The following is a 16,057-nucleotide window of genomic DNA, read 5'->3' on the forward strand; positions in this document are numbered from 1 at the left end:
ATTATTTCTTTTAATCCAGTAGTGGTTTAAAAGGATTTAGAACTACAAAAAAAAAAAAAAAAACATCTCAAAGACTTTCCTTGTGCAAAAAGCAAGGGCAAAAAAATAAACTAAGGGAGAAAAAAAATGCATCAAGAGAATTCCAGTTCTCAAAGCCACTTCTGTTCCCTGTTTCCATACTGATTGGCTAGTGCAACTCATTAAGACGATTATTCTCTTGAAAGAAATCAAAAGTCCCTATAAATGCAAGAGGCCCAATTTTCACAACCTCACTTCCAGAGAGTTTGCTTCTTCACAGGAGAGAGAATGTCACATTGGTAAGTAACATTCAGTGAGTGTGTGCGAGTGATGCATCAAACACTCCCAAGTAATTTTTTTTTGTTTTAACAAAACGGATATCATTTGTTTTTATTCTGTTATGAAGAAAATGACCTGAGTTGATTCAGAGCTTTCAAATTTGGAATAATTTAACTCTGCTGTAGCCAACTCTAGTCCTCGCGGGCTTCCAACGGGTCCGGTTTTCAGGATATCCCTATTTCAGCACAGATGGCTTAGTCTTTGACTGATCCACTGGTTGAGCTACCTGTGCTGAAGCAGGGATATCTTGAAAACCTGACTCGTTAGTAGCCAAAGAGAACTAGCGTTGGTTACTCATCTAAGATAGAAATATATAACAGTACCTTTTTTATTTAGCAGAGAAGAGCAGGGAAGCTTTTGCAAAAGCAGCATATTGTAAATCAATGCAAAGTGTGAGAGAAAATATAATTCAGGGCTTCTAAACTCCAGTCCTCAAGCACCCCCATCTGGTCAGGTTTTCAGGATATCCCTACTTTAGTACAGGTTTCTCTTTCAGTCTCTGCTTCAGCACAGGTTGCTCAATCAGAGGCTCAGTCTTCGACTGAGCTGACTGAGCCACCTTTGCTGAAGATGGCATATCCTGAAAACCTGACCTGTTGGGGGGCTTGAGGACTGGAGTTCAGCACCCCTGCTTTAAGCAGTCAAGCGGTAAATGTAACAAAGTACAGTACGTGTAACCTGAAAAGGTGGGTTTGTGCAGCAGCCTAGTGCCTACCAGTTTATGTATTGGAGACAATAACATATTTGCAAATTGTCCATGTCCATTTTGTATGTCTTGTCTCTTGTCTTTAATAACATAAAGTGTGGTTTTTGTAGCGTGGAGCACCCGGCCGCGGGGTACAAGAAGCTGTATGACACGGCAGAGGAGTTGGCTTCCCCAATGACCGCTCATATTACTGGTTAGTGTACTTTGTGTGACAATGTCATACATGAATATGCTTCTCTCGTCGTAAACAGGCATACACGCAGTACATTCTGTATACAAGAATAGTTAGTGAGAGGAAGGTACAGCTAGTGCCACACACACACACACACACACACACTTTCTTCCTCTCCGGTTGCCGGGGGAGAGCAGAGGACTTTGCTAAAGTTCTTACCTTCTCCTTCATGCCGCCCTTCAGCGACGTCGCAGCTTCATTTGACGTGGAAGGAGGAGCTCTGGAGGTAAGTGCCTAAGGGCGGCAGTTTTGTAAATCCGCCACTGGGTGTAACGCCACCATTGGACATGATTTAAACGTAGTTATTTCACTCTCGTCTATCTCCACTCCAGCAAAAGCCCTATGTTGGGGGTCTAGATAGGAGTAACGCCAAGACTGGCAAAATGGTGTGTTATTGGACGATAACGTAACATTATATAATGTAACGTATATAACATAATGTGATGTTAAAGGCCGCCTACTTTTATGTCACCTGAACTGTGAGGATCCAGTAGTGGCAAGTCCGGGGTCAACTGGCAAACTAGAAGATCCTCAAAGTGGGTATGGGGTCAAGGCTCACTCCAGCGGCCAATGGAAAACCTGCAATGTCATGGGTGAGATCATGTGGCTTTCTATAGGTGACGCCGCGGCCATAGGTTTTTTGTTTTTTTAAGTATCAAAAGCGGCAAAAACAAAATGCCTGCAACTCCGCAGCCAGGTGGTCCCCAGACGCTGGAGGAGCGCCGATTTAGCTCCAGGTTCATGTAAGCTTAATCCCTAATGGGATTGCTGCTTTAACTCTATAATAATGATATAATACACACGTGGAATGTGCATATAATGTGCTTCGTGGATACAGCGTTATCTCCGAGAACATAACGTCCCTTCCTGCTTTAGGTAACGTCACGTTATGTTCCCGAATTTAACAACACTTGGTGCATGTAAACCCGGGGTGGGCAACGCCAGTCCTCAAGGGCCACCTACAGGTCAGGTTTTCAGGATATCCCTGCTTCAGCACAGGTGGCTCAATTTGTGGCTCAGTCCAAGACTGACCTGTTGGTGGCCCATGAGGACCAGAGTTGCCCACCCCTGATGTAGACCTTGGGGCTGTATACTTTCAGGAGCAAGCAACAGAAGTATTAATTATGCATGCTCTCATAATTATTGTTCTGCTTGTGATAATTAGGCTTTCAGACCTATATTTTTTTTATTAAGGTCGGAAATTAACATCTGTTGAAAAGGTAGATATGCGAAGTACTTTCATGTTATTGTAACTCTTGCACTTATTTCTAAGCAAAGCTGAACTTTTACCTGCCATAAAGCCTGTCTGGGCATGTGTAGCAGAATTAATGATGTAAGGTGGATTTAAAAAGAAATACCATTGTGATTTACACATCAGTATTTTGAAAAACCCTTACTAGTCATGAAATAACCATCCTATTGAGTTGTAATGTAGCTTAGTAAGGCTGGGGCCATAGAGGGTTGCGCCGCGCTGACGCTGAGGCTCGCCTGCTGAAATCTGCACGATTTCATGCCCATGCAGGCGAGCCAGCGGGCGCGATCGGAAGCGGGGGGAGACTGAGGGAGGCGGGGCAGTGACGTCGCTGGGCCAATCGCCCGCGACGCACCGACGTCACGGTGCCGACATCACGGCGCCGTGGCGTTGACGCAGCTCCGCGCTGATTGGATGTTTTCAGCCGACAGCGCGCTGAAAAACAGCTTGGCTGTCGGCTGAAAATTCCAAAGCCTCAGCACGCCTGCGGACGCTCACGTGAGCCCCCTCTCAAGGCATCCTCATTGAGGATGCAGGGTCTCAGCGCTGAGCGTCCGCACGGCTCAGCGCGGCCTGTCCTAAGGATTCGGCCAAAAAAGAGTCCAGAGGCAGCTAGAAAGTGAAAGGGTTAACATTAAAATCAGTTGGACATTACAATTTTATTAGAATATTACTTGTGATCACAGACACGTCTGCTATTCCCCATTAGCTCTTAGCATACAGTGCTTCCACTGCAGCCAGGGATTCTGGGAAATGACATGCAAATGAGCACACAGTGACACCTTTTGCTTATCCATTTTAACATGGACAGCGCCTATAAGTTTATGCCTGCCGTATTTTATTAAACCAACTCTGTTGAATTTGTAAAAATGTCAAGGAAATATCTCAAAAGGACTTTTAGACACATTTTCTAGTTTACCCACATCACTGGTGGTTTGAAAACATTATTTTTTTTATATATAAATTATTGGCTTTGAAGTATTAATTAGCTGGCCAAGCTCCCTTCATTGTTTTTTTTTTTTTTTTACCAACCCTATATTACTAGTGGCCGGGTTTTATTAAATAGAATTAACCATACAATTAGAGCACAAAATGACCACTTATATAACATATACAAAGAGACGGGGTTAGGTTGCTTGATTTGTTTTGTTTCAATGGCTGCAATGAAAGCAGGTTTGTTAATACGGTAGAAGAAAAATACTGTCACCGTGTAAATAGTCATTTTCTATGGCAAAGTAGTTAAATGAACCGAATTTCACCTCCTTCCTGTAACTGTTATAATAACAGAATGTTTTTGCATGAAACAAGAAGAAACTGCTTCTTACGGGTATCGTAACCATGATGATAGAGAGATTATATTAGTCTACTCCAGGCGTGGCCAACTCCAATCCTCAAGGGCTAACAACAGGTCAGGTTTTCAGGATATCCCCGCTTCAGCACAGGTGGCGCTTTCATTGTTGGTGGCACTTGAGGAGTGGAGTTGGCCACCTCCTTCTCTACTCTTTAGCAATAATATTGCCGTGTTCTGGAGGGGAATAATAATACCTCTGTTATGGATCCATCTTTACTTGTCATTTCATTGGTTCTCTTATCTGTTTGCTGAAGTCACAGCTTTGCATACAGGCAAGTGACAAAATAGCACCGGTTTAACCACTTCGCTGCCAGAGAGGATGTTGCTGGGCCCTCTGACCGTGAACAGGTTAATAATATCTCCTGTGATCCAGCTTGTATGCAGGGCTTGTCGCTTTGATCCAATGTGTATGCTTTATCACATTAATGTATCCCGTTGCTTTTCTCTCTTGTGGTCAGGCAGGTTGCCTCTGTGGCTATCGGGCAGCCTCCTGAGATGTGGACCTGGATTATTTGAAGTTGGCTCTGAACAGTACTATCACTTGTTTGACGGCCAAGCCCTTCTCCACAAGTTTGACTTAAAGGAGGGGCAAGTTACATATCATCGAAAGTACGTGCAACACACACCAGCTAGCAGGTCTTTAAACCTCTATAGTGCTAGGGGTCTTGTAATTCTGTGTGAAGTCATACGCCCAGCTCCACTTACTCTCCACAGCGTCTCTGGACTTACCCTTTTCGCCCTAAGTGGGTATTTAATGCAACTCTGCATGAGTTATCAGAGAGGTGTGAAATAATAAGAACATTGTAAAGATAATATGAAGGCTGTTGGGAGTTGCTGTATAACTGATTGCTGCATTAGTGGAATCATTGCTGCGTTGTGTACTCTTTTACAAACACACACTGGTACAACAGTGAAGAATATACTGTGTGCTCAGTGCTGGATTAAGACCCTCTGGGGCCCCTAGACACCAAGACTGTGGGGGCCTTTCCTCGAGGCAACCATCCTCCTGCAGTGTTATGACATTGCGGCATTGTGGCATCGCCATGACAATGTGACGCTGCAGGTCCCTAGGCACGTGCATAGTGGGTATTCCGGCACTGCGTGTACTTGATACTGTGTGCGCTGGTGGCATTCTGCCCGTGGATTTGTAGTGTGACAATAAAAGCATGTGTTACATTCTGACACAAACTATAACATTTCTCAGTATTTTGTCTGAATCTGTTATTACTTTGTTGTACCTGAAATACAACGTGCAAACAATAGCTGATACTGCATCACTAAATCTAAAAAATATATATAATAAATACAATTCTGAACATAAAACGATCTATATCTCAATACCGCATCAGAACTAGGTTAATGGAACATGCATACATCATGAAACATGATTTTCTTAATACCTTGCTTCTGTATGTTACCATAGTAACCTATAGACTGCATTATGCTTCATTTTAACCTCCCGGACACATAATATTTAAAACGCTTATATGTCCTGGAGGAAGCATCAGGTAAAAAATGAAATAAAAGCTTTGGAAAGGGCAAGCAGAGGTCTTTTAAAATTAAATGCATAAAATTATGATCAGTGTGGACTGTGACTCTCAAAATAAACATAAAAAAAAAAATCTTATATAAACTCAGGGGGTCCTCCAGAACTGGACCTCAACACTCAAAGCTAGGAGACCACCACGATTTCCAGGACATATAATGTATACATTGCCGGTACTTGCAAGGAAAAATTTGTCTCCGGTGTCACCCAAAGACGGCTGAGGGGCCACCCAAACAGAAGCTGCAATGTCATCTGATGCTGTCACAGGTTTCTATTGGTGAAATTAAATATCTCGGGTCCCTGTAGCTTGGAGAGCCCAGGGCCCAACTCCGGGGGACCCCTTGTGTCAAATAAGAGGTGTGTGTGGTTTTTGTTTTGCTTCAAGCGTCGATCCAAATTGGACATTTTGTTTTCCTCCTTTTCCGTTTTACACATGAGATTGAAGCAGGGGTTCTCCGGAGCTGAACCCCATTAATTTCAGCTCCGGGGACCCCTGCTTCCGGAGATACTTACCTCCGTAGAGGGTGCCGGTAGTCGCTCTGGCTTGCTAGCGGGGTTTCACGTAATGCTTTTCAAAGCTTCCGCACCCTGCGGGCCAATAGGAAGCCGTGACATCAGCCAGCGCGACTTCCTATTGGCCCGCGTGATGCAGGAGCTTTAAACTTGCAGGAGGTACCGGCACCCCCTTCGGAGGGCTGTATCTCGGGAAGCAGAGGGGGGCAGCAGCTGAAATTAACGGGGTTCAGCTCAGAGACCCCCTGCTTCACACAAAAGAAAAATAGACTGCTTGGATTACTGCTTTAAGTGAAATAAGGAGAACTTTTCCGTTTTGTTTGTAGGTTTGTGCGCACTGATGCTTATGTCCGAGCAATGACGGAGAAGCGCATTGTCATTACAGAATTTGGCACTTTTGCGTACCCTGATCCATGCAAGAATATATTTTCCAGGTAACACAAAACCAAAGCTATCTGATAAAGTAATGTGATTATATTAAATTACAACACAGTCAGGGGGAGAGATAAGATAATATATGTTCACTTTTCTATGTAGGTTTTTTTCGTATTTCAAAGGCTTGGAAATTACGGATAATGCCCTGGTTAATGTGTATCCGGTGGGGGAAGACTATTACGCCTGCACGGAGACCAATTATATAACAAAGGTTAACCCAGAGACCCTGGAGACCATTAAAAGGGTATTTGCATTTACCACATGATTATTGAAACGGTTGAAGGTGATTGTGCGTTCATTCTTCAACAAATAAACCAGTTATACAAACTGGTCTCTTCGAAGCTGAATCGCTGCAGCTTCCTGTGGGTCATACTTAAGATGGCTGCATTACTTCTTTGCATAATAATAAAATTAATTCAGCAGTCTAGTGTTTATGTTTAATTACGAAGTAGCTGTTGACTAACTGTGAGAATGCATCTAAGGCAGCCATGGAAATTACTGATGCAAGCTACAGGGCAGGAGTTGACATCATTCGGTATTTTAAAGTATAGACCACGAGTGGCCAACTCCAGTCCTCAAGGGCCACCAACAAGTCAGGTTTTAAGGATTTCCCTGCTTCAGCACAGGTGGCTCAACCAGTCCCAGCTTCAGCACAGGTGGCTCAGTCTTTGACTGAGCGACTGCTTGAGCCACCTGTGCTGAAGCAGGAATATCCTTAAAACCTGACCTGTTGGGGGTGCTTGACAACTGGAGTTGGCAACCCCTGCCTTATATGGTGACAATGACATCTGTAATTAAATGTTTATTTCAAGAATATCTTTACTAATACCATTGTGCAGGTGGATCTCTGTAACTATGTCTCCATCAACGGAGTTACAGCCCATCCTCACATCGAAAACGATGGCACCGTGTACAATATTGGGAACTGCTTTGGAAAACATTTTGCTTTTGCCTACAATATCGTCAAAATGCCTCCTCTTCAAGCAGGTGTGTTCCTGTTACAGTAACCTGAGACACTTCCCACCACTAGGGCAGGCGTGAGCCCAGCTATGGAGGGATTAAGGGATTATCACTATGTTATAAAGTTAGGCGGTACCCGCAGGAAGAGGGAGGATGCCCGTAATACAATGCTACAGGGGAATTGTTCACTGTGTTTTCAAGAGTCCCAACAGAGTGAAGAATCATTTATTGCTGGCGGAATGGGCAGTTTTGGTCACCAAATGGGAGATTTGGTGTAAAAATACATACTATGTGAATGTAAACTGTTTTTGTTTTTTGGTATCCTTGTATGTATGATTTTATTTATATAGCACCAATAATGTACACAGCACTTTACACAATGACAATACCAGGTATATAAATTGCAAACCAAGGGGATAAGCGCAACAGGTAAATGACAACATAAGGTAAAGGGAGACCCTGCCCGCAGAGCTTACAATCTATCCTTCAACCTGAAGCCCCACTTAATCATTAACAGATATATTAATATTACCCACCATGGGCTACCATACGAACAAGGGGGGCAACTGCCCTTTTTTGAAACTCAGCTTTATTTCTCTACCTCTATTTATTTGCTACCCTAAAATCTAACTAGGATTAACATGTATCTGTTGTTGTTTTAAACGACATGCCATAAACTGCCCGATCTTTTCTAAGCAAGTAGCCATTCAGGATTTATGGCATGAAAGTCGCGTAATATTGGCCTCCATCCCCCAGATAAAGAAGCAGCAGGCAGTAATTAAGGATTTAAGGATTTATTTATAAAATGTGTTACCAGGAAGTAATACAGTTAGAGTGACCTCTAGTTTTCAAGTATGTCCTGGGCACAGAGTTATGATGACAAATACATGGTTACAAATACATAGTAACATAAGTGAGCAGGGTTATACATTATATACAGGACATTGCATGCACAGTAAGAAATAATATATGTTGTAGGCGTATGTAACAGTTACAGACCAGATTAAAATGTGAGACGGCTTTAGTTTTGAAAGAATTTAGACTGGTGGTGGTTTGGGGAGTCTCTGTTAGATTATTCCAGTTGTGGGGTGCACAGTAAGAGGAGAAGCGGCCGGATACTTTGTTGAGCCTTGGGATTTGCAATGCATTGAGTTTTAATCAAAAGCTGCCCCCCTCTGGGGTGTAGAATGATATCAGTTAACACAATATTTTTTATATTTCAGACAAAGAGGATCCAGTAACTAAAGCAAAGGTTGTTGTTCAGTTCCCTTGCAGTGAGAGGTTTAAGCCCTCCTATGTTCACAGGTAACCCACATCCATGTTATGTTCTATTGAGCAATGTCACATGTTCGTGTTCATTAGTAACAACAAAATCAAGTGTGGTGTATTGATCCAGAGGATAACAAACAAAAACAAAAAAACGAGTGACTCTTTATCCAATTTTTTGAAGGGGAAAGATAAATTTCTTCCTGACTCCAAATAATGTCAATCAGATTACTCCTTGGATCAACATCTTTCCCATGTTAACTTATTTGATATATCCCTGTATACCTTTCCTTTCTAACAAGATGTCCAATCTTTTTTCTGATATCTATTGTATCTGCCAACACAGTCTCCATGGGTTAATGAATTCCACATTGTATCTGCCATTACTGTAAATAACCCTTTCTTTTGTTGCACTACTAAATCCTCGCGAGCATGCTAAAAACATCTTCCGCATGTCTAAGTACAAAACACAACTGGTTTGCCTTTCTGTTTATGGTCAGAATTAAGTTAGGATCCAGCCTTCAACTGCAGCTCTGCAAGTGTGGATTGGAATGGTATTATTTAGACATTAAACACATACACAGCAGTGCATTCAGTAGTATAACACAATAATTGAATTAATTAAAACAAATAATTGAGAGATCCTACCATCATTGTATCACTCCTGGTGGTGCATGGTAGATACAATTATTTGTATTTTTAGCGGCAAGACATTTGAGATCTCGTTGTAAAGAACGTGAAAGGTTGCACTTAACATGCAACATTGCAATGTGTATTTGTAGCATTTGATTCCCTTTGCACATACTAGGGATCAGTGCAGTGTACTAAAAAGTGGACATTCAAAAGACGAAAAAATCAACAGAGCAGCAATCCAAGGAATCCGAATGTGAAAAAATAAAGTATAGTATCATTTAAATCCTCACGTAGGTATAACAAATACGCTACTTTTTTTGCATTCTTGAGGAAACGTAGTGGGAGCGCAGAACACACAGGAGAGGGGTTTTCTTTATACTCACCTGATGATCTACACTATGTTTTATTTGATCTAATTCGGTTTCCTGAGAATTCTTTGGAGTGTGTCCTCGTTTATTTTTTGTCTTTTGAATATCCTCTTATATGCTGCAATCGGGGTCACATCAGCGTGATCAAGTTTCCAGCGTACAAGCCGATCATGGAGGAGGCGCAAGGAGATGCCTTTTTGATGATTTTCACAACACACTGAAGAGTACATTGCCAGAGCACTGTAATTAGCTAACTATTATCTACTACAAAGTGGAGTTCATCATAGAGTACTGTATGTAGCATTTTGTATTGATGTAGCTGGTTACTTTATAGTGGTTGTTGCCACTTTGGTGTCATTTGTGTCAGCTTGCACCGAGTAATGGTTATGGCTGTGGTTTTTAAAAAAAATTTGATTAAAGAACCCTATAATTATATTGTGAAATTCTGCGGAACCCCAACCCTCTCTAATAGAACGTCTGAGATCAGATGCATTGTAAGGAACCCCAACCCTCTCTAATAGCGCGTCTGAGATCAGATACATTGTAAGGAACCCCCAACCCTCTCTAATAGCACGTCTGAGATCAGATGCATTGTAAGGAACCCCAACCCTCTCTAATAGCGTGTCTGAGATCAGATACATTGTAAGGAACCCCGACCCTCTCTAATAGCGCGTCTGAGATCAGATACATTGTAAGGAACCCCAACCTTCTCTAATAGCATGTCGGAGATCAGATGCATTGTCATGGGAGGCATTTACTGATGCACATAGGATAGTATTATGTAACAACTTAGATTTGACATTTTTGCAATCCTTAGTTCTGTTTTATTTAAATTGACATGTTACATCAATGATATCAGACTTAAAAACACTAATGTACTTTGATTTGTAAACATGCTTTGTTTGTACTGAACAAAAATATATGGCATTGCAATAGTTTATAAACACGCAGCCCAACATAAACTCCTACTGTATTTCCAGGCTGTATAAAGATTAATAACCAATTAGATGTATGTATGTCATTAAGATAATCGCTTTGTTCTGTGAAGGGCATACTATTTTTATTCATCTTTTTGTGCCATCTAAAACTCCCAGAGCACAATATTGCGTTATCTTCACAGCCAAATCATTATTTTAATACAAAACAGGAAATGGAGTGGGAACATATTTTCCTGATGAATAATGGTTATTCTGAATAGCCGGCAATAGATTTGACTTGCTCATATGAGTTGAACATTTTTTTTAAAAAGACGTTTGCTAACACGCTTGTTGAACATCACTAATATTTTTAAATTTTTATGTCTCAAAATGCTTGGTATACTTTTCACTGTTGGTGAATTAATTGTACTTGAGTATTTGCCCTGCTCATACCTGGCAGTACAAAACAAGACAACAAGTTGCTGTTTTAGCAAGGGAAATAGCTTGCCTTCCACAGCCTCATCTAACCAATATATGTTGTGCAGACTTGATTCTCTGAAACAGAACACATTTTCTGGTGACTTTTCGTTTCCCTCACAGCTTCGGTATGACTCCAAACTATTTAGTCTTTGTAGAGCAACCAGTGAAAATCAACCTGCTCAAGTTCCTCTCTGCATGGAGTATTTGGGGAGCCAACTACATGGATTGCTTCGAGTCACATGAAACAATGGGCGTGAGTGTGAACCGTTTCCCGCCATGTTCGCACTGTTAAATTAGGTGCATGCAGTGATTAACACGGAGCTCTCAGGGAGGGGGGGAACTTTCGCTGGGGTTTAGGGTCGCAAACTTTTTTGTTTTTTCTGAAACTTGACTGATTTTTTTTTTTTTTTTTAAATAACGGGTGAAAAAATGCAAAATAAGCAGGAAATGTTTTTCTAATTTTTCAAACATTTACAAAAATTGGAGAGGTTTTTTAATTGGAAAATGCAAAAATGCAAAGTTTCGAAAAAATAAAATGGAAAAAAATTCAAAAGTGAACCTCCCTCTGGTTTTGTAACAAATCTAACTGATTTGAAAGTTCATCCGTTTGACTCAAAGTTCGGAACAAACGTTGAAGTTCGCGATCTTCAGATTTCGATCCTATGAACCTGCCACCTGTCAGATCTCAGACTTATAAGTAAAGCATAGTTTCAGAGTTTAACACGGTTATGTTACATTACAAGTGATCGCAGTGTTTGTAATGGGTCAGCCAGGCGCCCTCTGAAGTCTTGACTTGGGCTCCGGATTATTGAGCATTGAGGAGGGTGCTTTCATCCTGTCAAAGGGGGGTCAGTCAGGTGGTGGGTGAATGCCTGTTGTGTGGCCACACTGCCCCGCCAAACCTGGACAATAATCCCAGCTCCCCCCTCCCCCATGTCAGTGGCCTTGGCCCTGTAGTGTAAACATTGATTTATTAGTGTGCTGCAGTTTCCAGTGTTTGTGACAGAGAACATCCACACTATTAATGTTTAATTTAATATAAAGCATCCACACCTCTCTCAATGTGAAGAGTTTAATACACAGTGACCAGTGCCTGGAATACAAGGGTACCCAACTCTCTTGAAAGACTTTCCCTAATTTGTTGCCATACACTAAGCAGCCAAACAATTAGAAACACAATGGAACTACTCTCTCTGAAAGTGGTTTCTTTTTTACCTTAGGTGTGGATGCACGTGGCAGAAAAACATACAGGAGAATACCTCAATATCAAATACAGGACATCAGCATTCAACGTATTCCATCACATTAATACGTATGAAGACAATGGCTTCCTCGTTGTGGACCTGTGCTGCTGGAAAGGGTAATATCACGTCTATATGTTTTATGTAAGATTGTGTATTATTGTGTTCATCCTTACGTACAAAGGGGGGGGGGGGGAATAGATACAATGCCTGCCTCTGAACTAGAGTAGTTGGGCCTTCACAATTCTTTATAAACAAGCCATATGGAACGAAGTGAGTTGTGTGATCTGTTACAGGTGGGAATAATCTATCAAAATGATAGCTGGAATAGTGCCGGGGCTCTCAACTTCAGTCCTCAAAGCCCCTCAACAGGTCAGGTTTCATGATAACCCAACTTCAGCACAGGTGGTATCAATCAAAGACTGAGCACCTGTGCTGAAGCTGGGCTATTCTGAAAACCTGACCTGTTGTGGGGTCTTGCAGACTGGAGCTGAGAATCCATGGATTATTGGATACATCTTTAATTTACAAGTAAGCATTATTACAACGGGACCTTCATGATTGAATACCCACTTTGTTTTTTTTCTCTGTGTAGGTTTGAGTTTGTTTACAATTACTTGTACCTGGCTAATTTACGTGAAAATTGGGAAGAAGTGAAGAAACAAGCTCAAAAAGCCCCTCAGCCAGAAGTGCGTAGATATGTTCTGCCATTAGATATTCAGAAGGTATGTGTTCCACACACCGATTGATTTTGGAAAACACTTATGAAATCCTTTGCTTGCTGGTATTTCTGCATTGCATTGCTCGGAAATATATTGATACATAAAAGGTTATTCCTTTTATCCATGACAGATTTATGTTTATGTACATGCTTTGCTGCATTAACAAAACTGCCTAAATTAGGATTCTATATTGTATATTAGTTATTTGCAATGTTACACAACATATTTCTTAACAAGAATGTCAAGTGTTATTTCAGCGGTGATCTAAATTTCAGCATCTACAAATGCAGTTTTTAAGATTTATTCATTATAAGTTTACAAAATGGCTCTATATAAGAGTTAGCTGTATAGGAGTAATAGCATAAAATGTAGACGTTATTTGAAAGCTGAATTCGCTTAAATACGATTGTCTACATTAATGCGTAGAAGTCCGTGTTTAATAAGTGTCGTGGTTCCAAAAGACAATTTACTTGAATATGCCATAAGCTGCTTTACGGGCTGAAAGGCATTTTATTGATAGCATGGATTAGTAAATATGGGTCATAGTCCTCGTGGGAGAGAGAGCTTGAGGACTGGAATTAAGCACCCATGTGTTAGGGCCTATATCTACAAAGCAGTAAAGTGCTGTTTACTAAGTGACTGGGCTGTTAGGTGTCTTCCAACTTCTAGAATCGTACCATTTTGTAAATCCAGCTATAAGAAAAAATGAGTTTGCTATAATTCCCTTTTTACTTGATAGAACTGAAATGCACATGGAGAGTAATCTTCGTAATATGCTTGTCTCCCCTTTAACCTGATGTATGTTTGTTAATTCTAGAGTGACACCGGTAAGAACCTAATAACTTTGCCCTACACAACAGCCACCGCTGTGTTGCGCAGCGATGAAACCATTTGGCTAGAACCAGAGGTTCTTTTCTCAGGTCCTCGCCAAGGTAGGAAACTTATTGAAACTTTATTTGACACCATGGAAAAGAAGCCAAAAAAATCGCAGCCACTGATCTGTTGCCCTTATCCCAACAGCCTTTGAGTTTCCACAAATCAATTATAAGAAATATGGTGGGAAAGCGTACACATACGCATACGGACTTGGATTGAATCATTTCGTGCCAGACAGGGTAAGCAAAGGAAATATTGCATTAGTGCAAAATGTTGCCGTTTTATAAATGGAGCAGCATCCTTTCCATATGATACATGAACTTATTTAAGATGACGGACATCTTTTCCTTGCGCTATTTTCTAGCTTTCTAAGCTGAATGTTAAAACCAAAGAAACTTGGGTTTGGAAGGAACCGAACTCATACCCCTCTGAGCCCATCTTTATCTCCAGCCCTGATGCCATGGAAGAAGACGATGGTAATAATTAACCCTTTAGTACACATTATTTATTTGTAGCTCAGTTAGAAATATGGCAATTGGCATAGAAAGTGGATTCAAGTGTGTTGAGCTTGTTTTGGCACATTTTCTCCCCACAGTTAAAAGAGCGATTCATGCGCTTATTTATTTATTTTAATAAAAAAATTTTTAACATGGGGTTGAAGCAAGGGAGTCTCTGGAGCTGAACCCTGTTAATTTCAGCTCCGGGGACCCCCGGCTTCAACGTTTAAAATTCCCGTGTGACACGGGCCAATAGGAAGGTTGAACCTGATGACGTCACAGCTTCCTATTGGCCCAGAAGCTTTGAAACTCTGTCATTATGTGAACAGTGCTAGCTGAGCGGAGTGGCTACCGGCACCCCATATGGAGGTAAGTATCTTCGGAAGCAGGGGGTCCCCGGAGCTGAAGTTAATCAGTTTTATTTCCTGAGACCCCCTGCTTCAATCCTATGTTAAAAATGTAAAAAAATTAAAAATCGCCCGCTTTGATTGACGCTGTAAAGTACTCATTGTTGTCTGATTAAATAAAAAATAAACAAAGCAAAAAGGTTTTACCTCTTAAATGTGTCACTGCCAGCAGGAATATCTGAAATGTGTTTGTCACAAGACTTGCGATATTTTGTATGATTCTGTGCAGATACTGGCACCAAATCACGACAAACTCCTTCATGCTCAGCTTGCCCGGTCAAACTTGAACCATAGGCTTTCAAGTTTAGTAACATAATATAGATTGTATGAGCATTTAAAACAAAAGATTTGCTTTAAACACAGTGACAGCTTTAATTTTGACATCTTTACAATATTCAATCAATAGACAATTGTGGTTTAAAAGGCTATAGCTCCCAACATTAGAAGCAAATTATTTCATACTCAATGTGTAATTAAAAGACGTCTTTGATTCTGCATTTTAGGAGTGCTGCTAAGTGTAGTTGTTCGCCCTGCAGTGGGACACAAGCCAGCGTTCCTCCTGATTTTGGATGCAAAGGACATGAGTGAAATTGCTAGAGCTGAAGTTGACACCAACATTCCAGTGACATTCCATGGAATGTTCAAAAAAGCTTGAGCAGAAATCTGGATCACATTAACAATGGACCATCGACATCTTTAACTCAGGTTCTAGAAGTGATGCATGTACAAAGTACAAGTCAATGGTTTGTCTTCCCAATGTGTCATTTATTTGCATGGATTCTGTGCGACTCCTGAGGCAGAAATAAATTCATCAGAAATATGTACCCAGTAAGTTTCAGAATAGAGTCACCGCTGCAGCATTTTCAGAAGTATAGTTCTTGGAATAAATGTCAGTTGAAAGAATAAAAGCAAAAAGTAATCGGGAGATGTGTGAATTTATGTAAAGTATTAACTGAATGCCGAGTGAAACTCATTTTGAATTTGTAATCTCCGTATGACACTTAACCTGGTTATCGTTACGGGACTAATCTTGTAGAATACAAAAATACATACAATATCTCCATTAATTACATGCACAAAAACTGCATTGATGTGTCATTTAGTTTAAGTAATGTTTTTCAATTAAAAAAATATATATATTGTACGTCATTACCTCAGGCAACCAACTGCTTTCAGCCATGTTCACAAATGTGCGTGTGAATGATTTATATTATAATTTGTATAAAACAAATTGCTCTACTCTGGATATGGAATCCTCAAACAAGTGAAACAATATGAGATATGCATAGTTACATAGT

At 40.8% G+C, this 16,057-nt stretch overlaps 2 protein-coding genes across 6 annotated transcripts in view; one reads left to right on the forward strand and one right to left on the reverse strand.

The window, feature by feature from the left end:
- The window catches only part of LOC142503520 (biotin-dependent 3-methylcrotonyl-coenzyme A carboxylase beta1 subunit-like), a 66,265-nt gene that overhangs the window by 7,736 nt on the left and 42,472 nt on the right, over positions 1 to 16,057 (reverse strand). The gene's annotated exons all lie outside the window — the stretch shown is intronic.
- Positions 162 to 15,678, forward strand: RPE65 (retinoid isomerohydrolase RPE65). The gene is given in 15 exon segments (XM_075615852.1): positions 162 to 317; positions 1,174 to 1,256; positions 4,357 to 4,507; positions 6,284 to 6,391; positions 6,495 to 6,636; positions 7,232 to 7,379; positions 8,576 to 8,657; positions 11,137 to 11,269; positions 12,237 to 12,376; positions 12,853 to 12,982; positions 13,797 to 13,911; positions 14,000 to 14,094; positions 14,220 to 14,331; positions 15,263 to 15,381; positions 15,384 to 15,678. Coding segments are annotated over 15 exon segments (1,803 nt in total). The 5' UTR covers positions 162 to 243; the 3' UTR covers positions 15,555 to 15,678.

Source organism: Ascaphus truei, chromosome 10 (genome assembly GCF_040206685.1).
Source record: "Ascaphus truei isolate aAscTru1 chromosome 10, aAscTru1.hap1, whole genome shotgun sequence".
NCBI lineage: Eukaryota > Metazoa > Chordata > Amphibia > Anura > Ascaphidae > Ascaphus > Ascaphus truei.